We start from the raw sequence: 27,176 nt of genomic DNA on the forward strand, positions 1-27,176 counted from the left end.
GGAAGTTTCCGGAGATGGAAGGCTCAGACGTTTCAAAAAATCATTGATCACAAAAGTTTCCGGAAATCAAATTTTCAAAGGTGGAACTTAAAAACACAGTTTATTTTATTTGTTTGTAAGGGAGAGCCAGAGAGATACTTTGTAAGCTTATATTCAAGATTAATATTAATTTTTTATCAGTAAATAGTTATTATAATCATAAACTCAAGAAAGAAAGACATATTTGTAAATTTCAATTACTTCTCCAGGTCATCATAGGTATGTGTAAAATTTTAAATATATTTTAAGTAAATTAAGAAATATTGAGAAAAAGGAAAAAACCTTGCTTAAATTTTTTTCCTAATTTTTCGATTTAAATTTTTTTTTTTTTACTCAAGAAATTTTCCGGAATTTTGACTTGGGCTCACAATCACCCCTGGGTATCAATTAGGGGTGAGATTAGTTAAAGTTGGCCAGCATAGCCTCATTGGCAGAACGTGGGATTCACGTGCGTGAGAACAGGAGTTTGAATCTAGCCAGCCGAAGACTCCCTGTGTAGTAAATGGTGACTGGTGTATGTTAAATCTGTCTGGTCACAAAGTCCTCCATGTTCCCATAACAAATTATACCTCTAGGGGTACTGAATTGGGGATTGACCGTTCTCTGGTTCAGGTTAAAATTATGATCTGTGTATGAATGGGTTCGTCCTATAAGCTGGTGTGACGTATGGGTGTGGTTGAAGTCTGATTCTTGGCGACAAATGGCATCACTGGAAAACAAGAACAATCGCACCTTTTGCCTTAATGGCCTACAACGACAACAGCATTAGTTAAAGTTTGTACCTACAAAATGGTTGTGGTTTCTTTTACATGGTGATCCTACATAATGTGGGCTCCTCTTATTTGATGTGCTTGTACTTAATGTAAAAGTTTTGGTGACATATTTTATGGATGAGAATAAGGTATTGCTAAAAAATTAATAATGAAATTTATACCACCAGTTGCGGAAATTGATAAATTTTTATAAAATCAGGGAGTTTTTTCCTGAGTGATTGTGGCCATATTAATCCATATTATACAATCAGTCTAAAAAATCAGTTAGTTTTTTCCCTATGTGATTGAGGCCATCCAGTGTTGGTCACAAACCGATAACAATTTAAATTTGTAGTTATTAGTGTATACATTATCGTGAAAGACCGAAATCAAGAGAATGTCAATTTTCACCAGTGAAAGTCAGCAATTACATAGTCGCTGCAGTGAATGTCCGAAATATTTGTTATATCCGAGTTGATATTAATTTATTCGTTGATATTATAACATTTATTTGATATTTTAATATCTGCTAAGAATAGATTAGGAGAAACATCAGTGTTCAGAGTACCAGTTAAATGCATACTGGGCAAGGGCGCTGGTCCTTAAAAATACAATGGTACACCGGGCACTTAACTAGACCTAGTATATATCTTGGACATTTACCAAAGCGACTGTGATTGTCAACATTCACTGGCGGAAGTCAACAACCACCAATTTCAGTTATTCACAGTAATATATATATTAAATGCTGTAGTTTTTAAGCATTTTTGTACTTTATTTGCCATTGCAAAGATGTAGAGTATTTCACATGTTATGCACTTATATAGTAGTTAGCAAGAAATTTCTATTTTATGGTATAATCTATTTGCCTTGACAGCTTTAAAATTATGACTTAGAGTTATAGATATATTCACTAATTAAAAAGTTTTTTACTTTTGGAAGTTGATGAAATGAATTAATTTCAATTCTAATGTTCTGCGCAAAGTAGATAGATGACTATATGTGTATCAATCAGGGTTCATAATTTTTTTGATTTAAAAAAAATTTTAAAAAAATAAATCAGATTTTTTTTTATTTAAAGTGGATTTTTTTGATTTTTATTCAAATACACTGTAAGAACTTTGATTTATGATTAAAATAACTTTATAAATATTTAATCAATATAAATTAATATTAAAACTTATAAGAATTTATAAGAATATTATTAGAATTTAAAAGAATATTTTAGAAGCTTTAACTACCTAAAACAATTTTTCATTATAATACATAGCTTTGAATGCATAGCAACCATTTTGAAACAAATACATGATTGAAATTTAAAGACTAGATGAAATAGAGAATTTAAAGAATAGTTAAACTATTAAAACAAAGTTTCAATTACCAAACCATAATTTTAATTTAAAATTGTGATTTCTTTTTTTCCCCCTTCTTTTTCTTGATTTTTAAAATGACAAAATAAATGTAACAGATTGTGTTTATAAATGTAGTCATTCATCAAAAAATAAATAAATATTTAATCTTTATATTTTTACATTAAAATATAAATTTTTAATCCTGTATCAAAATAGATAAGTTAAGCTTAAAAAAAAAAAAATTTAAAAATCTATGTACTCATTTAAATTTTTTTTCACAAAATTCCTTTAATGTCAAAGATACTGCAAACATATTATGTGAAAAAAAAAAACTTAAATGATTACTTTAATCTGTACTTTCAATCTCAAGCATCAAATGATTTTTAAAAATGTAATTTCAAATATGTTGGAATTTAACACATACCAAGAAAGAAAGTAATTTTGTTAGCTAAAATTAATTAATGCAGCAATATTAAATTTTGAAACTAATGCAGCAATTTATTTAAAATAAATTTTTATAAGAAAAGAAATAAAAGAAGTATCAATAATTTAAAACACTGTTTTTTAACTTTTTAAATCAATATATATATAAAAATAAGTTGATTTAAATCGATGATTTTTAAATAAAAATAATTTGATTTAAATCAACAAACCCTGGTACAAGTATATCAAATTTTTTTTAAACATTTTAATGTGTAAGAATTAATGTTTTATCTCAGGATATTGATGATCTACCTCAGACTCCTCACGAGGAACCGAAGTCACTACCTCTTCAAAATCGAAGTAATCGGCAGTCTTCCATTGAACGTAGTAATAGTCAAATAGGTAAACCTTTTTCCATCATCCAATTTGTATGAAAATTAAATGAACATTTGAATTATTAAAAGTAATTGTCAGTCTTTCATTAAAGTTATTGATTGGTAGCCTGATAATGGTTTCTCAAACATCCCATTCATATGAAGATTAAATTAGAATATCAAATAATTACAGAGTATCTGTGCACCTGGAAAGTCATGAAAAATCATGGATTTTGGTATTGAACAAAATTTGTCACGAAATATAATGATTTTAACTATTTTTGTTTTAAAACAAGATCATGGTTTCGCTTTTCAACTTAAAGCAATTCTAATAGGGTAAATACACCGAAGATTTATTACTATTATTAGTGAATATAACCTTTTTCTCGTTTTCTTGATGGCACAGGAAAACTACTCAATAATTACCAAGGGGTAAGTAACAAAAATATATTTAAATCTTTAACATGAACAATACGGTACAATGGTAGACTTTTCTACTACTACATTACAATGTGGCGGTTCCCAGGCGGTTCTTGCTTTTTACAAAATCTTTGTTTGCAGTTACGGTTACAATCTAATGATAAATTCCGCCATCTATCGGTGGTTCAATAACATGTATTTCTACAAACTCCCCACCATGGACGGGGACGTCCATAATATCTAGTAAGATTAAAGGAAAAATGACAAATAGAAAAAAAAAAACATTAAAGTTCAACATGAATCAAATTTTTAAGCATTATTTAAAATTTCAAAAGGATATAACAGTTGAACGGGACGTCTGATCCGACTTCCATTCATCCTTACAAGACAGCTCCGGACTTTGCCATCCCGTCCAGGGTAGACTTCTTCGATTACTCCAAGGCTTCAAAGTAATTTATTCTTTTGGGCTCCTTCGATCAAGACAACATCCTGGACTTGAAGGTTCCGTTGACTTTCTGAAGTTGTCAGCCGATGCGCAGTTTTTAAGAGAAGAACATACTGTTCTTTCCATTTGGTCCAAAAATTTCGTAAAAGTCTCATCTGGATCAGTTTCCTTTTGATTAAGGAAGAACGATTTGAGTGTTCAAAAAGAGTTCTGGTGTAATATAACGGAAGCTCGATTTTCTTCTGAGGCAATAAAAAATGAGCAGGAGTCAAAGGTTCGGGTTCATTTAAGTCAGAATAAACGAAGCTTAAAGGGCGTTGGTTTAACACTGATTCTATGTCTGTTAAGATTGTTGCTAATTCCTCAAAAGTAAGAAGAGATTTAGATAGGGTCTTGCGTAAGCATTCCTTCACCGATTTCACTAATCTCTCATAGAAACCTCCCCACCATGCAGCTCGTTCCATGATAAATTTCCACTTGATCCTTTTATTTGCTATAAAATTTTGAATCTTTGGATCTTGAATCAAGTTAAAAATGAGTTGAAGTTCTTTATTTGCGCTTTTAAAGGTTTTTGCATTATCGCTATACATGGTTTGGACAATTCCTCGTCTGGAAATAAGCCTACGCAAGGCTAATATAAATTTTTCTGTACTTAGATTTGAAACTAATTCTAAGTGTAACGCTCTTGTTACTGCGCAAGTAAACAAACATATATATGCTTTTTCAGGAGTATTCGATGTTTTAGCATATATCGGACCTGCAAAGTCCACCCCGCAAACTGAGAATGGTGGAGATTCTGAAACTCGATCTTTAGGTAGGGGACTGGTTATTTGTTTAGCAGGTAGAGCTGAATATTTGCGACATATTATGCAATTCTTTATTATTTTCTTTATAAGCTGCCGACCTCTAGCGATCCAAAACCGAATTCTAATTTTAGAAAGGGTGGCAGAAACACCACCATGAAATATTCCTTCGTGTTCATTTCTAATCAACAGTTCCCTAAATTTACATTTATTAGGAAGTAAGATAGGGTGTTTTTGTTCTAGATCAAATTCCGAATTTTCCAATCTGCCTCCTATTCTTAAAACCTTTTTATCATCCAAAAAGGGGGCAAAACTTCTAATGGAAGAATTCTTGTCAATTTCTTTTCCACTTTCTAAGGCCAATATTTCTGAGTGATACGCTTTTCTTTGCTCAAATTTGACCCAAAACTCTTCTGCTTCTTCAATTTCTGATGATGTGAGTAGTCCCTTAGTAGTAGATTGTTTTCTTATCTTTGAAATAAAACGTCTAATCCATGCTGTTATTCTCAAAAATTTTAAAAAGCAACTATAATTCTCTGGATTAATTCTTAGATTATTGGAAGATGTAGTAAAGCAGAAACTTGGAATTTCCTCTTTCTTCTTTCTGAATTCCAGGAGATTTTCTTCCGGGGATGTTTCAAAAGTCTGAGGCCAACTGTCAACATGTTTTTTGAGGAAAGGGGGTCCTTCCCACCAAAGAGTGTTGTTAATCAATTCGGATGCTTTCAGTCCTCTCGAAACTAAGTCTGCCGGGTTTTCTTTGCCGGGGCAGTGGAACCAATGTTCAGGATCTGTTAATTGTTGAATCTCAACTACTCGGTTTTTTACGAAGGGTTTAAATCGGTTGGGTAAACCTCTAATCCAGAAGTAAGTGATGGATGAATCAGTCCAAAATTTTTGTGTAAGTTTAAACTTTAAGTTTTTTACCAAATTATTGCTCAATCGAGCAGCTAAAAGGGCAGCCATCAATTCAAGTCTGGGTAATGACAGACTTTTGAGGGGAGATACTCTACTTTTGGATGCAACAAATGATGTATATATCTTATCTGAATTTGTAACAATTCTCAAATACGCGACACAGCCGTATGCTTTCAAACTAGCATCAGAAAATATGTGAAGCTGTATATCCTGTATACTATCTCCAAGAGCATCCCTTAAATAGTAACGTGGAATTTCAATGTCTTTTAATTTTTTAACACCATTGCACCAATCCTGAAAATCACGAGCAATTTCTTGAGGGAGTTCTTCATCCCAATCAATTCCAGCGCACCAAACTGCTTGAATTAAACACTTTATGATTACTACAAAGGGGCTCAAATATCCTATTGGGTCGAATATACGACCAGCAGCTTTCAGCAAAAATCTTTTTGTGTGTCTCCCTTCAGATAAAAATTTGATAAGATGTTTAGTATCAAAATAAAAAATGTCTGCGTCACTATTCCACCCTATCCCAAGTACTTTATGCTCAGAAGGTATTAAATCTGAATTTTCTATGGTGTGATCAATTTGAATGTTATTAGTTTCCCACAAGTTTATAAGAGGTTTCGAATTTGAATTCCATTTTCTAAGTTGCATACCCGCATCTTCGAAAATTTTAATAGCTTCCTGACTGAAACTAAAAGCTTTATCTACATTATCCTCACATCCTATCACATCATCCACATACAACGATTTTCTCAGAATTTTTATTGTTTGAGGATATGTTTTTTCATAATTCTTCAAATGAAATTTTATAGTTGCCGCAAGAAGGAAGGGACTAGAAGTAAGTCCAAATAAAACACGAGTAAATCGATAAGTTTTAATCTTACCTTCATCAAAGGGAGGTTCCATCCAGATAAATCTGGTCGCATCTCGATCGTCCTCCACAATTTCGATATTAAGGAAAGCTTGCTTCAAATCTGCAACAAAAGCTATCTCTTTGTTCCTAAAGTTTATTAGAATATCAAAAATATCATTAGTTAATTTGGGACCAGTGTATAAACAATCATTTAGCGAACAGGATTCAGCTGAGTGAGACGATGCGTCATAAACAATTCGAAGTTTTGTAGTTTGTCGCTCTTCTTTAATAACCGCCCTGTGGGAAAGATAAAATATAGTTTTATCATTTGAATATTGAGTGTCAGGAATTTCTTCAATAATACCCTCTGCAAGATATGATTCTATGGTTTGTCTATATTCATTAAGTAACCAAGGGTTCTTTTCGAGTTTGTGTACAAGATGGTGGAGTCTCTTAAGGGCAGCATCATAATTTGATTTTAAGTTGTCAATCAATTCTAATTTCCAGGGCAATTTAATTTTATAACGTTTATCAAATGTAATGGAAGACTCAAACTCTTGAACTATTGTTTCTTCCTCGTTATCAGTAATAGGCGAATCAGGTAAGATCCCAATGGACTCAAGATCAAAAAATTGTCTAATTAAAGTCTCATCACCACGGTTAACAACTACGTTCATAGCGAGTAGATTGTTTATTTTATTTATGTGCCCATAAATACACCAACCGAAGATTGTTTCTACCGCTACCAATTTATTTTCGAGCCTATGAATTCGGCCAGTCACTATATCAAAATAAAAATCCGATCCGATTAAAATCATAACATCTTTAGTTTCGTTTTGAAAATCATCCGCAAGTTGAACTGTTTTTAAAAATTCGTAATCCTTAACGATGTTTTTGTTTGGAGAAGGCAGCTGAGTTGCACAAATAGTGTCAGTTTCTACGGCTTCTATATCTATTTTATAATTAGGATCTTCCCTATTTCTTAATCGGATGCTAACTACATTAAACAATTTAGTTTGGGGTTGCTCTGATCCAAAAGAATTAATCGACAATTTTTCTTTTCTAATTACTGGTAAATTTAATCTTTTTACCAATTTATTTGTTATGAAAGTCCGTTGACTTCCATTATCAAGAAAAATTGTAACATTTTCTTGTTTGTTTTTATTTTCCGCAATGATTGAACAAGTTTGTAATAAAATGGGAGTGGAATTTTGTTTATGTTTTAATTTATTCTCGCAAGAAGAAATGGCCGAAACAATTTCTAAATTTTCCTTAGAATCTTCTCTATCGTTTAAAGTTTTTGTTTGTTTATTTTCCTCTAACTTAAAGCAAATCGCTTTTGAGTGTCTCCGATTACAGAAAACACATTTTTTCTTACTGTAACAATCAATTAACCGACGATTTGGTTTTAAGCAAAGAAAGCAGAGTCTCTGCTTAATCAAAATATTTTTTCTTTCTTCTACTGTGAGAGTATCACATTTCTCAGATTCATGGTCACCCCCACAAAATACACATTTATTAATTCTCGCTGCGGTCGCGCATAATTCATGAGCGGATGTTATTTCTTTTTGTGGGTGCGGCCTTGATCTAAATTTATTTTCTTTTTGATTATTCGAACATTTTATATTTGTAATGGCGGTGGTTTTTTCGCGACTTTTTATTTCTTCACTTAAAAATTTTAGAAGGGCTTTTAAATCCCAATTATTCCCCTTCTCTTTCCTACTAAAGTCTAAAGTTATTTCCGATGGGAGTACCTTTAAAATTATCGGCGTTAATAAATTTCCATAAGAGGCCGAATCAATTCCTAGCGATTCTAAATTTCTAATTTCGATTTCTACTCGATCGAATAATTTTCGCAATCCAAAAGTATCAGTGTTATGTTTTATTGGTGTAATATTCAATAATTGGCCTAAATGAGCATTTATAAGCAAGTTTTTCTGTCCAAACCGATCTTTCAACAAATTAAGGGCTGCTTTATAATTATCATCCGTTAAAGAAAATCCCGTAATTGCTTTTGAAGCTGCTCCTCCAATAAAACTTTTTAGATAAATTAGTTTTTCAATATTTGAAAGATACGGATTTTTATCAATTGAATTTTCGAACTGGCCGATAAATTCCAACCATGAATTTGGATCTCCGAAATATTTGTTTACAGTTAATTTTGGTAGTTTTATCGTGCATTTGTTTACTTCTGTTTGATTTACAGTCTGAGAGCTAGTTACACCATTTAAATTAGAACTAGTTGAGGGAGTGACACTAATTTGTTGAATCTTCTGTTTAATTTTACATTTATAGTTTATCAAATCTTCTACATATGTTTCAGAGGATTCAACTTCCTTTTCGATATCTTTAACATCTAGTTCTTTCATTATCTCTTCATTTATTAATTTTGTGTTCAACATTTTCTCACTTAATTGTTCTAAATATGTTTCTAATTCATATATTGTCAAATCATCAAAGTTTTTATCTAAGTTAGTGAGAAATTTAGTAGTAGAACTTTTCAAAGCTCTTCTTTTCATTTTACGTTTTTCTATATCCATGATATATTCAAATATAATATTTCTCAATCAAAATAAACTTACCCCTTTATTCTGGCTTTCTTTTATCCACTAAAACTCGATTCTATTCTTATCTTCAGTGCATTGCCTTTCTCGGCATCGATGCACCAGTTTCGCTTTTCAACTTAAAGTAATTCTAATAGGGTAAATACACCGAAGATTTATTACTATTATTAGTGAATATAACCTTTTTCTCCTTTTCTTGATGGCACAGGAAAACTACTCAATAATTACCAAGGGGTAAGTAACAAAAATATATTTAAATCTTTAACATGAACAATACGTAGACTTTTCTACTACCACATTACAATGTGGCGGTTCTTGCTTTTTACAAAATCTTTGTTTGCAGTTACGGTTACAATCTAATGATAAATTCCGTCATCTATCGGTGGTTCAATAACATGTATTTCTACACATGGAAAGTCATGGATTTAGATTGCCGAAAAATCTAATTTTTAAAATGGAATTTACCAATTTCACAGTTTCCAATGTTCCGAATATCTGAATTTGTAACAAAATCCCCACTCATAGTCATATTTTATTAAAATATAGCATGTTTTTATCCTGTTCTTTAAAAATTATGGTGTTCTTTTAAAAAATGAAAGAACATAATTTCTAGAGCGAATTATCTTTTAAACTTCCACGATATTAGAATTTTTTATCTATTTATTATTTTTATTTTATCAAATTAAAATTCTAGTATAGGCTTCTTATATTACACTTACCTTTAATAAGAAATAAAACAGATTTAAATAACTGCATATATCTGACTGTATTTAGTTATTTGCTTTTGTATTTTTTTCCCATTGTATTTTTTTCCTTTATTTTATTGCTTCAACTCTTTCTTTACTCTGTTTTTTAAGTTAAAAATCTATAAATATGAAGATGCAGAATATAACAGTTTTGGTTACATCTATCATTTCAATTAATGTTAATATAATGCTTTTTTTAAATTTATTGTTGTGTTTTTGTCAGAGAAAATAGTAATTTCGTTAAGTCATGAAAATTCTTGGAATTAGTCACAGAAAGTCTTGGATTTGAAAATCTAAAATGTAGCCTGTAATTAAAATAATCAACAGCTTCTTCAGATCCAATATATATATAACTAATCCTATATATATATATATATATATATATATATATATATATATATATTGAGTTCAGAATGTTGAAAAGATTTGGTAATGTTTATTTAACTTTAAAGAAAGTGTATCAATAATGTAGAAATGTTTTTTTAAATTTATTTTGCAGAAAGTGTGGGGAGTAGAGAAAGGAGACTCAGCGTGTGTGAATCTCCTCCTAAGTCTGGTGGCCAGACCCCACAGTGTGAAGAAACTCTGAAATATTCCACACCATTCTATGAATGTTCTAGTCGGACAAGATCCGACTATTGGAAATCTGTAAGTGATTTCTATATATATATATATATACCCTTTTTGTGGATATAATTGTGCGAGCTGATGATGAGATTATATCTTTTCACTTTTTTTGTTTTCCAGCCTTTTAATAGATATTTTTTTAATTTTTTTAAAAATATTTTATTTTAGGAATATTTCTTTTTCTCTTTTCAATAATCTTTAATACTTTCCATGTTTTCTCTATATTTTTTAACTTATTTTAGTAGTTACATGTATGTGCAGTCTATAAAACTTATTAGTTTTATTTTTTTATTCTTCTTTTTGTCTTATTGTGCTATTTATATATATATATCAGGGGTCTGTCTAGGTTTTTCTGAGAGGTAACTATTTTGTGAAAATTTAGACATAATTTGTGGAAATTAAAATTTATATTAAAAAAAAAAAATCAACGCAAAAATATGGATTTATCGTTTCTTAAGGGATACAAAAATAAAATTTTCTCTAAAGTTGAATTTGTGAAGGTGCCGCTAAACGGTAGTAAATTTGGCCTGAACAGACCCCTGTGTATTTATATATATATAAAGAGTTCAAAATGTAGAGAAAACATAGAAAAAATTACAGAACAATGGGAAAAAAAGGGGGGGAATAATAATAATAAAAATCCGAAGAGAGGAAGGAAAAAAAATAGATCTATTTGTTTGTCTAACAATTGCTTTTCTTAATTTTCTTTGTTTTTTTAATTTTAATTATGCTATATATATTTTGCTTAAGCCAACATATTAAATAATTAATCCGTTTTAAAACAAGCACAATATGATAGCATATTAGATTTTTTCTCTTTTTTCTAGCTTTTTTTTTCCTCTCTGCTATTTTTTTTTTTTTTTAAATTTTTTTTTTCACTATGACATTTAAAAGTAACGCTGATACCTCTCCTTTGAGGGAGAGGTAACAGCGATCAATGTGGCTCTGATACAGCTAATTCCAAGACACCTCTACAAAAAGACTGTTATTCTCTCTTGACTCCAAAGCCGCCACACAGGCCATTGCATCTAAGGAAATGCCCATATCCAAGAATATACAAGATAGTCTCTTGAAGAAATTGAAGATCGATGGTTGTCAGGTTACTCTACAATGGATCCCAGGACATTGCGATATCTACGGCAATGAACAAGCTGATATATGTTGGCAAAAAAAGGCACAAAAATAATCCAACAACTAAATTCCAATATATCCTTTCATTCCACGAAAATTTACATCAAAAATTTAATGTGGAAAAATTGGAAAGTGTCCCTTTCTTCCCATATACCCCTGAAAAGTTGGGGGAACATTTTAGACTGGGGCATTTCAGACAGATCCCGTGAAAAGGCTGTGGCAGAATTTAGACTTGCGGTGGGTCATGACTGTCTTGCGCACCACCTCCACCGCATTGGTATTTATACCGAGTCCGATTTGCTCACTCTGTAGGAAATTCGAATTAATGGAAAGGAAGCACTTGATGGGATGTTCGGCTGTACACGGAGACTCCGAAGTGAAAAGATATTGGAGTGCTAGGCAACTGCTAATGAGTCATTGACTTTTTTTCTCTTATCTATTTCATTTGCATATATTCTTCTTGTTAAGAGTTTGTCAATTTCTGCCATTAAAAATAAATAAAAAATTTAAAATTAAAAAAAACCATTTAAAAGTAAGATTTTTTCCGTTGGTCACCATAGATTGCCTTTGTGGGGGGGGGGTGATTTTGGTAGCAGTTCCCACCAAGGAAATATTAAAGATCTCTTGAAATAAGGTAATTTATTATTACAGTACAGAACCCGTTATCCAGAAGTCGGAAAACCAAAAAACCGAAACAAAATTCGATAAATTTTCGTGCCGTTTTTTTTCCTCTTAAAATTTTAGGATTTTTCTTTCTTTTTTGAAAGATTTTTACCTTACCGTCATTTTGGAAATAATTATTAGTGAATTATTTCATCATTTTTCTTCTTTTTATGATTATTTCCAAATATTTTTTTTTAGTTGGGTTTAACAATAAAAAAACGGCTTTTTGTAGCGATTCAGAAAACCAGAAAAATCAGTTATCTGGAATAGCGATGGTCCCGATCGTTCCGGATAATCGGTTTCCTGCTGTATTATTATTATTTATTTTTTTTTTTTTTGGAATTGCAACAGAAAGTTTTTTCCTTTTGTATACAGAGATTACGTATTAAAAAAATATTTATTGAAAAATTGTGATATTAGAAAAGGCTGTGTTCCTCCCTCTATAAAATGTGAGGGATCAGAGATCCCCCAAGTTATGTGGTTCCTGCAACTGTTGATGTTGAACAGAGTTTTTACAAGATGTAAAGAATGAAGAATTTACTTTAGGACATTAGGCAGTAAAGAAGGAAGAATTTACTTTAGGACATTAGGCAGTAAGGAAGAAGGAATTTACTTTAGGACATTAGGCAATCTTCTAATTTAAAAAAAAATATTTGACAACACAATTCAATTCTGGTATTTTTGCAAACTTAAAGAAGATTAGATTCTTCCTTTATCAAATAATTAGTTAAATTTTATTTTTTAAAATTTTTTTTTAAAATTTTTATCTCATTTTTTACTACATTGATAAATGCAAATTATGCTTTGTGATTTTTCACAAAAAGTGGTGGTAATATAAAACAATTTTTCCAACATTTTTAAAAACACTATTTTTCTTTTTGAAGTCATTTCATGAGGCTTTAATTGTATTTTTCAAGTCATTAACATTCTTTTTCAGTCTCAGTGGCAGAGCCTTGAATGTCTTTCCTTGACTTTAGAAGAAGTCGTCCACATCCGCAACGTTTTGACGAAAGCTGAGCTTGAAAGTCTAATTGTAGATCCTACACTCTACGACGGCATATGCAAGGGAAAGGTAATCACTGCTCTTTGCTTTTGAAACCTGCTTATTTATTCTTCTTTAGTTTAAAAAAAAAATTATTATAAAATTCGTCAACATATTAAATTGATAACTGAAAAAATAAATTGTAAAAGGATGTTTTCAAACTCATCGTCATCATAGCTGGCCAGACAGCCCAATGTGGGCCAATGCCTTCCTCTAAACATTTCTCCATAACGATTTCCAATTTATCTTGGATGTCCAATTCTTTTCATGAATTGTAAGAAATTTTACCATTGGGTCTAAAAAGCAATATCTTTTTTATTGAATTCTCGTCACTCATTTGAATCACATGGGCCATACAATTCATTCTGTTTATTTTTATGTATTTAATAATATCGAACTGTTAATGTTTAATAATATCTGGCAAAGTTAAATCTCTTTCTCCAGTTATTGTTTTCAGTTACACCACCAGGTATACTCCTCAAAATCTTTCTCTCAAACATTGTGATACAATTTTCCTCCAGTTTTGTCATTGTCCAAGCTTCAGAAGTATATGCCAAGACTGGTCAGACAAGAGTTTTGTAAATTAAGAACAAATTTTCTCGACCCCTAGGCAGTCCTATTTGCCAAACGGAGTCTTGTTTTTTATTTCAGGAGAAATTTTGTTATCAACTGTTTTCAAACTGACCACCATTTTAAAGCAGCAACTTCCAGCAGTCTAAGAACAACGTTAACAGATGCCTATGCAGTCCGTTATAACGACAATCTATAAATGTAGATTAAATTATGGAAAGATGAAATTGTGCGTTATTATAAGCAAATAAACATATTTAATGTTAAAATAACTATAAAAAGAGTAAAAAATGTTTAGACATCAGGGGCTTCGCAAACTTATATTTTTGGAGGAACAAAATTCACATTTTGCTGAATGAAATTCCTATTTTGACCAAATTATAGATAAACAATCATTTTTATTCTTTGATAAATTTGATTTAAACTGTTCATGATCATCATAAATACTTCATTAATCTAAACATAAACTTATTAGTGATACAATTGATAATTTTTTTTTAACTTTGTGTTACATTCACCCATATTACTGACCAAACTGTAATTACCCATTCACTGTTATACTTTTCAAATTTTTCTTTTTTGTATAAAAATTGTGCAAGTTTTTTTTTTTTTTTTTGAAGAGGAGCTAATTGATGTCTTGTCTCTAAATTTCTGCTGAAACTGGCTGGTTTGTATCGCTAAATATGAGCTCCATGACAAGTGATTGAAAGAATAGGCTTTTCAATGACGAGGAGGGTATTTGATTTATTGAGGAAGATATATAAAATTTTATGGTGGCTAATATAATCAAAAAAAGGTAGCAACGAAATGGCTTTGCTTACAGTTTTTTCTCTTTTCCAATGTACAAACAGCCTTTTTATAATTTTAATTTGTCATTCTTTTAATAACTGTAATTTTAATAAACTTATCTTTTTTTTTTTTTTTTCTCACTAAAATTTCTCCTAAAAAAAAAAAAACTGCAACCAAATTTAAAGAGAAAAGTACTTTCAGGAAAGGAATAATTCCAAAAATATTTCTGAATAACTTAATGTTCGCGTTCTAAAGTGAATTGTATTTTAAAAAATTAAAACGCTTTGCGATTTATGATCTGTTTAAAGTAAAATTAAGTTTGTTAAATCTTGTATACCTATAAAACATTGTACTACGAAAGATTTTAGCTTAATAGATACATTTTGAAATATCATCTAATTAAGTGCGGGGAGTGAGTTGTTATCGACAATGTCAACCTTCATCTATGAAACCCTAACATAGAATCGAGTTAACATGTATTATATACTAGTGAATTGGAATTATATTTTTGTAGGGGTTTAAACGCTACAGCACTCCCCTACCATAATTATATTTGCGATAGAATTCGATACATGAATACTGCTAGTCGATTCAATGCTGTTTTGTGAGAAGCTGGGAGAGCTGTATTAAGATCATCGTACTTTTTTAGAGCTGTATTAAGTTCACGGTCGTGGTCGCTCCTGTGTTCCCTTTAGCAGTCGAGTGTATACATTGTCGATCAGGACTGAGCAGCAATAGCGCAAAGAGATGGACAATGTCGCAATCACAAGTAGCAAGTCAACTGTTCAATGTGGACCATCCAATGAAGTAGGCGTTTGTGTTCAGATCGAAGTGGACGTTAATGTCAAGATAGACGTGTTCATATCAAAGTGGGAGTTTCTGTCAAGGTAGGCATGTTCACATCACGTCCGAAGGTCACCAATGTGGGGATGTATTTATCGACAATGTTGACCTTCATCTATGAAAAGGTACCCCACCATGTAATCGAGTTAACATGTCTTATATAGAATTGGAATGGTATTTTTGCAGTGGTAGAAACGCTACATAAGTAAGAATCATCTTGTAAAATAAACTTTATATATAAACGTTAATTGTATCACTAACTAAAATAGGAACATTTATTCATTTTACAATTTCAACTAAGAACTCTGCTGCCTGGCCATTAAACCACTTAGTAACAGTTTCTTTCAACATGTCATCATTTCCCAAAGTGCTTTTCACCTAGAAATTCCTCAAGTTCTGGAAACAGATGAAAATCTGGTGCTGTATGGTGGATGATCCAGTTAAACAATTTGTTAAGATATAATGAAACATAAAAAGTCTGTGTTTAAAGTTTTTAAAAAAATATTAAATTTGAAATAAAATAACATTAAAAGCTTCTTAAAACTCTGGACAAGATATTACAGATTAGGCCTACAACGCAGATTTTCAGATCATCAAATATATAGAACATTAAAAATTCAAATAATTGAATGAATAGGTGATAATTTTATAGTTTTTTCAATACAGGACAATAATTAATACCTTTTACAGTAAATACACATCACTTTCTGCTATAGCTATCCTAATGCGAAGTAAGCAACATTTTCATCCATTTAAAATGCTTTGTTCATGAATAAATTTAACTCTCAAACGAAAGGTAAAAGGATCGAAAAAACATTACATATATGATATTCATTGTTGTTTACAAAAAATTTTTATACAATGCAAATTTTGACTCTTTGATTTTTTCAGCAAAAATGAATTATTTTAGTCTTCTAAACATTTTTTCTTGTATATTATTGCTAAACTAGCTTCCTATGAAATTAATTAACTAACAGGAATAAATTGGTAACTTCTTATGAAATTGTGTTATCACTCGATGACGTAATGTGCGCAAATGCCTTTGGTTTTCTTTGCATTCACAATGCTGATCAATATTATAATAATAGTGTCTAACAATATTCCTGTGCTACTCGGGTACTCATTTTATCGAGCTTTTAATGTATGTAATTTATTATGGTCTGACATACTGCAAAAATATTATTTTATAATATTTCCCGTTAGCATGTTTTCTAGCAACAAAGTTAGTTACTGATTTTGAAACTTGGAGAAAATAAATTCCAGGTTTCTTGTGCCGAAGGCTGCAAGCTGTATAGTTTGTCTATTGTAAGAACTCTCACCTCCAAAAAGTCTGAGGCCGTCTGCGGCTATGGAAACAATAATAGTGCATTTTAGGGAGGGTAGCTTCTCTTCACTCTAAGGCTAACACGAAGAAAAATATTCCCTTTCTTTTGCCCACCCGAGCTAAAACCTGTCCTAAACAGCGACCCCTACGTGAAGTAGTTATACTTCGTTACCATGGTCACCGCCACAGGGCCAGACGAATGGCATGGGGATTTCTCACTTTAGACAAACTATACTATCTCTTCCTGTTTATCTTTAATTGATTTTTTTTTGTCCGATCTTTACTGTCAATGTAGAATTTTGTGACTATTTAAAAGATAACATTTTAACTGTTTGTTCTAGGTCTGTTTCACTTGCAAACAAGTTAGGTTTTCCTTCTTTGGTCCATGGAAAATAAAGTGTAAAATGTGTGAAAAGACAGTATGTGATAAATACAGCAGTAAAGTAAGCTTTTATTTTATTATCCTTACCTTTAACAGTTTTTTTTCTCACAAGGAAACTCTTTCCACTTTTTAGGAATTATTTTGGTAGGTTTTTATGAAGCTCTTTGTTGTTGAATTGAAAGTCAACGATACATTTCACTATTAAAGTAGAATTTTATGAAGCTCTTTGTTGTTGAACTGAAAATTATTTAAGGATGTTTTTTAAAGCTCTTACACCAGGGAAAATAAAAAAGAAGGGGCAGTTTAAGAGCTTTCGCACAAAGCAAAGAAATCTAAAAAATTCTTACAAAATACCACCTAGATAAGAAATACTAAAATCAATAAATAATTCTCAATTTTTGAAAATTGGCGAATTTTAACCCCAAGCGCCACCTGTGCTTAGCTTTACATAGTTAACCATCCATAATCTATTCTTTTGTATGGTACTTTTATGTATACTAAGAAGCCCATGCCATAGTCATTGCAAGAGACTAATTTTTGAGAATTCAGAATACTTTATCAGAAAAAAAAAAATTCACACATGTAGAAAAGATTTTTTGAAATGTGCTAAATATTTGTAAAAAGCTTAATTCTCTTGTTTTTAACTTTGATGATTATTTGAAATTCTCTGAAATTTTGAGGGGGGACTTTTAGAGATTTCTATTTATTGAGGTGGACATATACCCTCTTTCGACCCACCAGCTAACAATTCGCATAGCTAATCCTATGTTTTCTACTTTTACCAACCCCTAGAGCAAAATCACCTCATGATTTTTAAGAGTTACAGAAAGAACCCTACACTGTGAAAAGGAAGGAAGAAATAAGAATATAAGGAAAAGAAAAATTTGCATTTTTTGCCCAAATCAATCTAGTACTGCGTTTCTTAATTATTTTTTCGACCATGAAGCTAAAAATGGAAACTCTTAAGTTTGCTTGAAGCTGTGTATATTCTATCCAAATGGACGACTGTTGATAATTTTGAAAATATTTAATAAGAGCAATGAATCATCGTTTTTATCAATAATTGTCCTGGAATTAAAAAGACAGTTAATGTCACAGGTCTAAAGTGGCATCTGAATTGGTTTTTGATTTATACATATGCAGAAAATAAAGTAGCTTTTGATTAATAAACTTGATTATGGTATCAAAAACTATAAAATAAGCTGGTTTTGGTTTTCAAAAGGGAGCTTTTATAAACGCTGAAAATGATTGTCAGATAAACAAAAATTTTTATTTTTCATTTCAATTATTTTATTTGAAATAATAATTTCAATGAGAAATATTGATATAATATTTTATCTTAGATTCTATATTCTTTTAATAATTTATTTGATATATTGTTTTAAAAATTATTTTTCAAATTTTGGCAATTTGCCTTCCTTGGCATTTTACTTCAATAATTTTATATAAAAAAATAATAATAATTAATTTCTAAATTGTTGTTTGAATATAAGAAAAATTACCGATTTCAAAAATCATTACTGTTTAAAAAAATGTACTTACATCCGGAACCACTTGATCTTACCAATGATCCTGCAGTGGGCTGATCGTAAAGACACGGTTCCCAGTAGAACACCAAAGTCAAGCATTGCTGGCTATGGTCAGTAAATGACCACTTTGATCAGCCCATGTAGAGACTGAGGGTGCACGGTATCGGTCCTTGATAAATTGTTCGACTGTAAAGTGCTCGACTACCTGCACAGGTCATCGGGCTACCAAAGCAAATGAGCCATCCTCTCTGCAGAGAATAAAAATTGCGATGACATTTCTTCAAATCATCCTCAAGGATGTTTCTCAGACCGTCGCCAATAGCCCATTGTGCAGCTTTAGAGTGACCTAAATAAAGTACCTCCGTACCTTATTGATCCTATCACTGAACAGTAAGGTTTGAGAAACACCTTTTGAGAAACTCTGGTCTATTTATTAGCCATGCACAAATATTTGTGTACTTGGAACATGATGAGCTCACATAATAATGTCCATTTTTGTTTGAATAACAAGGGTCGTTATATGAATTGCATAAATGAAGCTTCTCATGTGTAATGTTATTCCAATTTTTCAGATGCATATCCCAACTGAACATTCTGCCAGGATACCAGTTTACATGCTGAGTCCAACCCCAAGTCCACCCCCTGAGAAGGAAGCTAGTCATAGTTTTTGGAAGTTTTCTGAGATGTTTGGAAAGTAAGACGAAATTCCTATTTTACTGACCCTTTCAAAATAAGTTGTAGTCTATATCTACCACTACAAAAATACAATTCCATTTCCCTAGTATATAAGACATGTTAACTCAATTCTACGAAGGAGTACCTTTTCATAGATGAAGGTTGACATTGTCTCCTCACCCCACAAAGTGTCTTCTTGACTTTATTTGGCTGTCTAAAGAGGACGCCATACCATGGGGGGAAACCTTTCATTACAAATTCTTTTTCACCTCCATAACTAATTTGAAATTGAAACTAAAGTAAAAGGGAGTTCAGATAAACCTAGAGCAAGGCATGAAGTTTCAAATAATGAAAAGAAATGTTTTAAGTATCAAAATGAAAATAAATTATACGATGATAAGTTAGGATTACGTAATGGAAAAGTTCTCTTTCAATAATTTGTTTGCATTTTGATTTTTTTTTTCAGCAACTGAAACTTCATTGCTTACTCTAGGTTTGTCTGAACTCACTTTTTCTTTTTTTTAAAAAAATTTATCATGAAGGTGAAAGAGAATTAGCGACGAAAAGTTTCACCCGTGGTGTGGCGTCCTCTTGAGAGCACACTGTATCATGAGAGAAAAATTTTATGGGAAATTCTATTTCATCTCTGTTGATATTTTACAGAAAAGTGATTTCATTTAAGCCTGGAGTAAATATTTTTAAAGTGACTAAATGTGTTATTTCACTATGCAATAAGTTACACGCATTTTTTCAACATTTGATACTTCATTGTTTGCTCTAAATCAGGTATGGGCAAACTGCGGCCCGCCAGAAGGTTTTATCCGGCACGCAGATAGAATTTTAACTTGCCGATCCATGGCGAATATAAACAATATACACCCATTTTCTTGTCTAATTTGTTTAAAGCTATTTTTGTTCTTTCTTTTCTAACAACAAAGTACTGACGATCTTTTTACTTTCTCTATTTTTGTTCTTCAAAACATAAATTGATGGAAATAGCTAGCACAGTCAGCTTCAATTGGTAAAATGTTAAAAGCAAAAGTTCTAAATAGAATAGCAGAAAATTGGTGCCATCTGAAGCAGTTGTTTCTAAATATGCCAAAGTTTGAGTTTTACAAATCATTACCAAAAGCTAGTTTCCCAAATTTAATATCTCAGGCCCAGAAAATCAGTGCTATGTTTGCTTCATCTTATCTATGTGCACAAGTGTTTTCAACTATGAACCTTAGAAAAAATCATTTCAGAAGCAGACAAACGTTTAGCCCCGCTCCTTAAAATAAGAACATCTCACTTGGAACTTCAATATAAGGAACTTTTAAAAATGAAAACCTAATTTCATTCATCTCATTAAATATTTAAATAAAAACTTGTATATCATTTTTTTTTATTTTATTTTAGAAGTTTTTACTTAGCTCACCAAACTTTTTTTTCTTTGCATTTTTGCCTTGGATCAGAAAGGTTTGTCCATCAATGCTCTAGGTGTATAGTTGAACTCACTTTAATCTATACTTTCAAGTAATTATAAAGAGAATTTGCCGTGAAGGGTTTCTCCCAGAAGTATAGCATACTCATAAAATTATAATTATTTTTGTAGCATTTTATAAGATTGGAAATGCAAGGTTCTTGCCCCATTTAAAATCAAACAAAATGCAACTCATTTTCATGCAAAATAGTGTTTATATTTAAATAATGTGTTATTCTTTACAATATTGGTAATAATATATCAGTTCAGATTTTCTTTCACATTTTTCTCTTTTTATTTTATACTTCCATTTATTCATTACAGTCTTAATCTATGTAATGTAAAAATTGTTAGTTTGTATAACTTAAGAAATATAAATTACCTTTTATATGTTTTCATTTACGTATACAGTGAAACCTCGGTTAAGAGGACTTTCTTGGGACCGAAAAAATTGTCCGTTTATGAGAGTTGTCCGTCTACAGGAAGGATACCCTAATAACGAAGTTTATCAACATAAATTGTTTTTAGAATATTTTCAAAGAAATAATTAAATAATCTACAAGAATATATATTTAAACTTTCAAAAATATCTTGCGATAAAAAAGAATACATTAAAAAGCTTGATATAAGTACATAATTCTAGATGTAGCTACAGATAAATGAATATGATTTTCCTATTAGCTCAAATATTCAAGTCAGACAAATTATACCGAATAGGAGCTTTTAGTTTTCAGTCAGTTTCAGTTATTAGATTTACATCCCCTTACACCTAAGTATTACTTGATAGGGAACATGGTTAATACTTCTTTGAAAGTAAACCTCCCAAGATTCACAGAAAAAAAAAGTACAGCATACCTGTAAGTCATGAGGACCTATGGAGTTGATTATTCACTATTGATCATTAGGGCTGCAGGTTTGTTGCGGCGCGAATTTCCGCGAAATTGTCATCTTTTTTCCTAAAATCCGCTAATTTCTCAATATGTCTTGACTTGCTTGAAAATTGCTTAAAATTAGAGTTTTTTTATTTTATTTATTATTTTTATAAAACAGAATTTTTTATTTTCCTGAACCTTAAATTGAATGTGTAAAATTGATTAGATATTTAGGGGAGTGAATCAATAGCAAAATGACATGAAAATAGTTCAGAGATAAGAGATAATCACAATCTTGTCAACTAAGGTGGTCTGTCTACACTTAGGGAGGGTAATTACCTTCCTAAAGTCAGTAAGAGTACAAAAGAAATTGGAATCACAAAGGAAGGAAAATGTTATAAATCAAATCTTTGACAGAAAAATTGTATACATGCTATTGCACTGGGCAACGAAATTTCTACTGCCTTTCTACATATTCAGTTAATTTTTCCTAGGCGGCTTCTTGTGATCTCTTAAATACGGATCAGTTTCTTAGATGAGAGGGACTAGTAGTTAGTAGGGACTTGTAACTAGAAATTTGAATGTAGAATGTTTGAGTTTTACAGCATTTACTTCTTACAAAGCAACGGCCAAGGAATTGCTCGTTGGTGAAGGAAAATTGATCGAGTTTTGGAAATCAAAGGCCGAACGCTCCAAAATTGGCAATTGGATGTTTGTCGGTGCCTAAAAACAGCGTTGACGCACAAAAGATCGTTTTCTAAGTATAAAAATGCATTAAGTGATGAAAGACGAAGCATTAATGAGAATAATCTGACAATGTACAATACTTTGTACCAAAATTCTGTTCATTTAAATAAAAATATTAATATTGCTTGAAATTCAAAGAAATACTTTTATTGTGTATTTATGAGCTTTTTTTTTATTATTTGCGCAATTTCTGTCTTTTGCATCATTTATATAATAAATTTTTTTATGTTTAGAATTTGTGTAATTTTCAAAATTTCCTGCGATTTTTCCGAGAATTTTTTCCCGCGACAAACTTGCAGCCCTAGTTATGATGAAGGTGACTACATTATGATGAATTATTTTATAAAAATTAGGCAATTGAGATTTTAGATAAGTATTTTATTTTAAAATTGTCATTGAACAGCCGACCCGATTTTGTGGTTTACGACTACTAACGCTCCACGCAGTAGCCTTGTAATTTTTAACCTAATCTGGAAGACAAGGGAACTCCTGTATCAAGTAGTGTGAGAAATTTGCCTTCGTGGAGGAATTTTTGATGGAACTAACCCACATTTGGGTTACATTGTGAGCAAAATCTCCCAAGGTTAGCCTAATGGCAAGAGGACTCTAACCTCTGATCCGTCTACCATTGAGGATATTTTACGTCAGTATTGTGGTCAGTGCAAGGCGAATGCGGAATTTGTATCGACCAGCTGGGATTCAAACCCGGTTCAGCTCATGAGACTGCGAACGCTCCATCACCTGAGCCATCTCGGCTCTTAGGTTAATATTGTAGTGGATTTATGTCTTTCGCTTACTTTATTATTACAGAAAAGTCTTTCATTCTATAAGTTAGCAAAAGGTTTATTTTTTTTTAGAAAACTTGCATTTATAATTGAATTTGAATCTAATTATACAATTACCATTGACTTACAGAAAATCAACTGTCAGAAAGTCCAGATAAGTCTCAAATGCCGATTAAGAAGGAGATATCTGAATCTTCATTTCCAATACAATATGATGAAGATAAGGAAGAACTGGGCAGAAAAGCTCCTGTCAAACGAGAAATTTCTGATTCAGGATCTGAAGGTCCAAATGAAGAAAATATTGCACAGGTTCGTAAATCTACCATTTTATTTTGTATTTATCCACTGACAATATGTATAAAACTTTATTTGCTTAAAAAAAATATGCTGCTGGTAATAAAAATCTAAGTGTTTTGAGTGCTTAAAAACAGGTGCCTCATTCTCAAGACTCCATGATGTGAGTGAGGAATATATTCATGCCTCATTCACATCTGGTGAGTCTTGAGAATGGGCGCATATTTTCAAGCTTCAAAACATGTTGACTCTGAATACTTTTTTTTTTTTTTTGTAAATGAAATTTTATATCATCAATATGTCAAATGGAAATCTTGCCAAAGTTTAAGATATTTTTTGCATAATCATCTATAATTTACGCAGTTAAATCATCTTGATAATCCATCCTGCTTTATCCATATTTTAAATATCTCCAATACGTGATTTAAAATCATCGCTTGGTTTTTAAAATCTTTGTAATTGTATTCATTCATAATAAAAATAGCATTGGTATTTATTCCTCATTTTGATTTATAATTAATCGTATTGGTATTCATTCATCATTTTGATTTATAATTCAAATAGTATTGGTATTCATTCATCGCTCTCCTAGATCAAATTGCCCCCATAGATAGCACCCAGGGGTGGTGGTCGGTAAAACTACATTTTCTTTGTAGTTAACTTCAGTAGCTAACTCTGTAGTTCTACTTTATTACAATTGTTGTTAACTATAACTACTTTTTTTTGAAAAATGTAGCAACTACAAACTACTTTAGAAATGCGTTCACTACTCTGCTACTTTTAGAAGACAAACTTAAATGGAGAACTTAATTTTCGACGATAGTCAAAATGGTGTTGAATAAAAAATTGGCTAGGTTAAATATATGCGTTCACTACTCTGCTACTTTTAGAAGACAAACTTAACTGGAGTACTTAATTTTCGACGATAGTCAAAATGGTGTTGAATAAAAAATTGGCTAGGTTAAATATATGCATTCACTACTCTGCTACTTTTAGAAGACAAACTTAACTGGAGAACTTAATTTTCGACGATAGTCAAAATGGTGTTGAATAAAAAATTGGCTAGGTTAAATATATGCGTTCACTACTCTGCTACTTTTAGAAGACAAACTTAACTGGAGAACTTAATTTTCGATGATAGTCAAAATGGTGTTGAATAAAAAATTGGCTAGGTTAAATATATGCGTTCACTACTCTGCTACTTTTAGAAGATAAACTTAACTGGAGAACTTATTTTCACCGATTGTCAAAATGGTGTTGAATAAAAAATTGGCTAGGTTAAATATAAGGAGATATTAAGAAGTTTTAATTCATGCTTACATGAAATAGTTTTTTTAATTTTAAAGCACTTTTTATGTATTTGTTCTTTTAACTTGATCTTGCTTTGAAATCTATGCTTTTCTGGTCAGTGATTTAGGAAATGCTAGGAAATAATCAAATATTTATGATTTAAGTGATCAATGCTTTTTTATATCTTCAAAGAAATAAAGTGCAAACTTGCTGGGGAAAAAAAACAAAAAACATTGTCAAAGTACGAAAAACAAAAAAGCTGACCACGCCGAATAACTTTTGATCTAATGATCGGATCTTCACGTTCAGGACTTAATCTTAATGATTTGAGGGGGTGACCGAAAATAGGCTGATTAATTAATGCAGACGATATTTTAATTTATGAAATCAGATACAAAAGCGTACTTTATAGTTCTTGTGAAATAGAATTCTAAGAAAGTCAGATATTTAAGGTTCGATTTCTGAGGAACGATTCGACCGATTTTGCCTAGTATCAGTTCCTGGCCAAATTATTTGACGCACTGAAGATTCTATATAAATTATCAACTGACTTACACGACTGAAACCAGTTTGCACTTGTTTACGTTCGTGTATTAATTGGTTAACATTGTAATGCAATACTTTAAAAATAATTACAAATAGGAAGTATATAAAAATCTCTAGAATAGCACTCATTACATGTATGTTTAAATATAAAAGTATTGCATATACACTCGTGCAAAACATGCAGTTATTAAAACACTAGTTATTAAAAAACTACAGTGTGTCGAATGATTTGGTCGAATTAATAATAATGTACTAATCAGGGTTGGCAGGTTTTTGACATGTGACAGTTTTTGACAGTTTAAACCATGGTTTAAACCGTCACGTCAAAAACCTCACTGTCAAAAATGTCGAAAATGTCAAAAACCTATATTCGTATGTGAAATTTAATTAATACATAAAATTTATAAATTTTTTATAAAGGATAGTGTTTCTAAATATGTTCCAGAAAAAAATAAATTTTAAATTTTGAAGAAACACTTATATTTTGAATAGTAACCAAAATCTTGTACTTTTGAAAGCTCACATCTTTTGTAATATTATGTATTCATTTTCATGTGTTATTGAAAATCTGCAGTGATATTATTAAGAAATTCATTTATAACCAAATTTAGTATATAGTATAGATTATGCTAGAAATTAGACATTTTTAAAGATAAACATTAGCAGTTTTGTACATTAGACATCTTTTAAAGAAAAATCTTTTTAATATTATTTTAAATATTCTTAATAATCTTTTTAACATAAGACAATACAAATTTAAGTGCTTTCTGTTAAATACACAGAGTAGTTAGTGTCGATTTACAGTATATTCAGCCTATTCATTTACTATGCTGAAAATTTAGTTTATCCAAATACTTGTGAATTTCATTTTGCTGATTACTATATAGTTTTGTTGAATATCTAAATATTCAGCTGTTGAATAATTACTTCTTGCTTTCAAGATATGCATTATTTGTATTCTTAATACAAGTGGAGAAAAAAAATTAAGAAATAAAAATTGTTTTAAAATGATAAGTGTAATAATTATAAATAAATATAATAAACAATATGAGTTATATTTATCATTATTCACAAATATAACTACTTTTAAATTCAAATTAACATACTGGATAATAAAGATATTCGGTATAACATTAAAAAAAAAATTTTTATACACTTGTATCAAGTTTGTATTTATACAACATAATTTGTAAGTTCCTTATAAATATTAGTTATATGTTCCTTATATGTCAAAAATGCATAGTAATAAACTTTTAATTTTCTTAAGTATCAAAAAAAAAGTTTTTTTTTTCAAAATATAAATATTTAAACAATTTTTGCGCAAAATTTTTCTGCACATGCATTTGAATATAAATTTCTGAGATTTTACCTTAATTTTAATTAAAAAATATTTTAAAACCTGCTGATTACCTATAGTATAATTAAATTTCAATATAATGCATGGCAACTGCTGGTAGTTTTGAAGTTTATATATTTTCTTGGCAAACTTCAGTTTTTGACGTTTTCGACGGGTTTTTGACGGTTTAAACCAGTATTATACCCTTGTCATGTCAAAAACCACTTTTTGACGTCAAAAACCCAACCCTGGTACTAATATAATACCTGATATAATAAATATTTATATAATCTATCGTCAAATTTACATTATATATCGTTTAATTTAAACGTAAACAAGTGCAAACCGCGTAAAAGCTGTATAGTATCACCTAATAATTAAGATTTTACATAGAAACTTATAGTGCGTCTAATAATTTGGCCAGGGGCCGTAGATCTTATTAATGCTCAGCCACAGAGGCATTCTCATTGCGTACGTTTACCCGAAATACAGTAAAGGATAGTTTAGATGAATGCAGTAAACCATTTTTATTCCGTGAACATTTAACGAAAACATTTTACAATATTTTTATTCA

At 30.7% G+C, this 27,176-nt stretch overlaps 1 protein-coding gene across 8 annotated transcripts in view; it reads left to right on the top strand.

The window, feature by feature from the left end:
- Positions 1 to 27,176, top strand: part of LOC147817040 (protein spire homolog 1-like) — a 45,860-nt gene that overhangs the window by 17,487 nt on the left and 1,197 nt on the right. For 7 of the 8 annotated variants that reach the window (XM_087154167.1, XM_087154149.1, XM_087154165.1 and 4 more), the window contains 5 exons: positions 10,195 to 10,343; positions 13,054 to 13,188; positions 17,026 to 17,127; positions 19,168 to 19,289; positions 23,267 to 23,445. In XM_087154167.1, the coding sequence (XP_087010293.1) occupies positions 10,195 to 10,343; positions 13,054 to 13,188; positions 17,026 to 17,127; positions 19,168 to 19,289; positions 23,267 to 23,294 (536 nt within the window). In that variant the 3' untranslated portion in view covers positions 23,295 to 23,445. Of the gene's footprint in view, positions 1 to 2,862; positions 2,969 to 10,194; positions 10,344 to 13,053; positions 13,189 to 17,025; positions 17,128 to 19,167; positions 19,290 to 23,266; positions 23,446 to 27,176 lie in introns of all 8 variants that reach the window. The other variant, XM_087154173.1, reaches the window with a different exon arrangement.

This window comes from Parasteatoda tepidariorum, chromosome 1 (assembly GCF_982258835.1).
Source record: "Parasteatoda tepidariorum strain Cologne lab strain chromosome 1, Ptep-v5.0, whole genome shotgun sequence".
Lineage (NCBI taxonomy): Eukaryota > Metazoa > Arthropoda > Arachnida > Araneae > Theridiidae > Parasteatoda > Parasteatoda tepidariorum.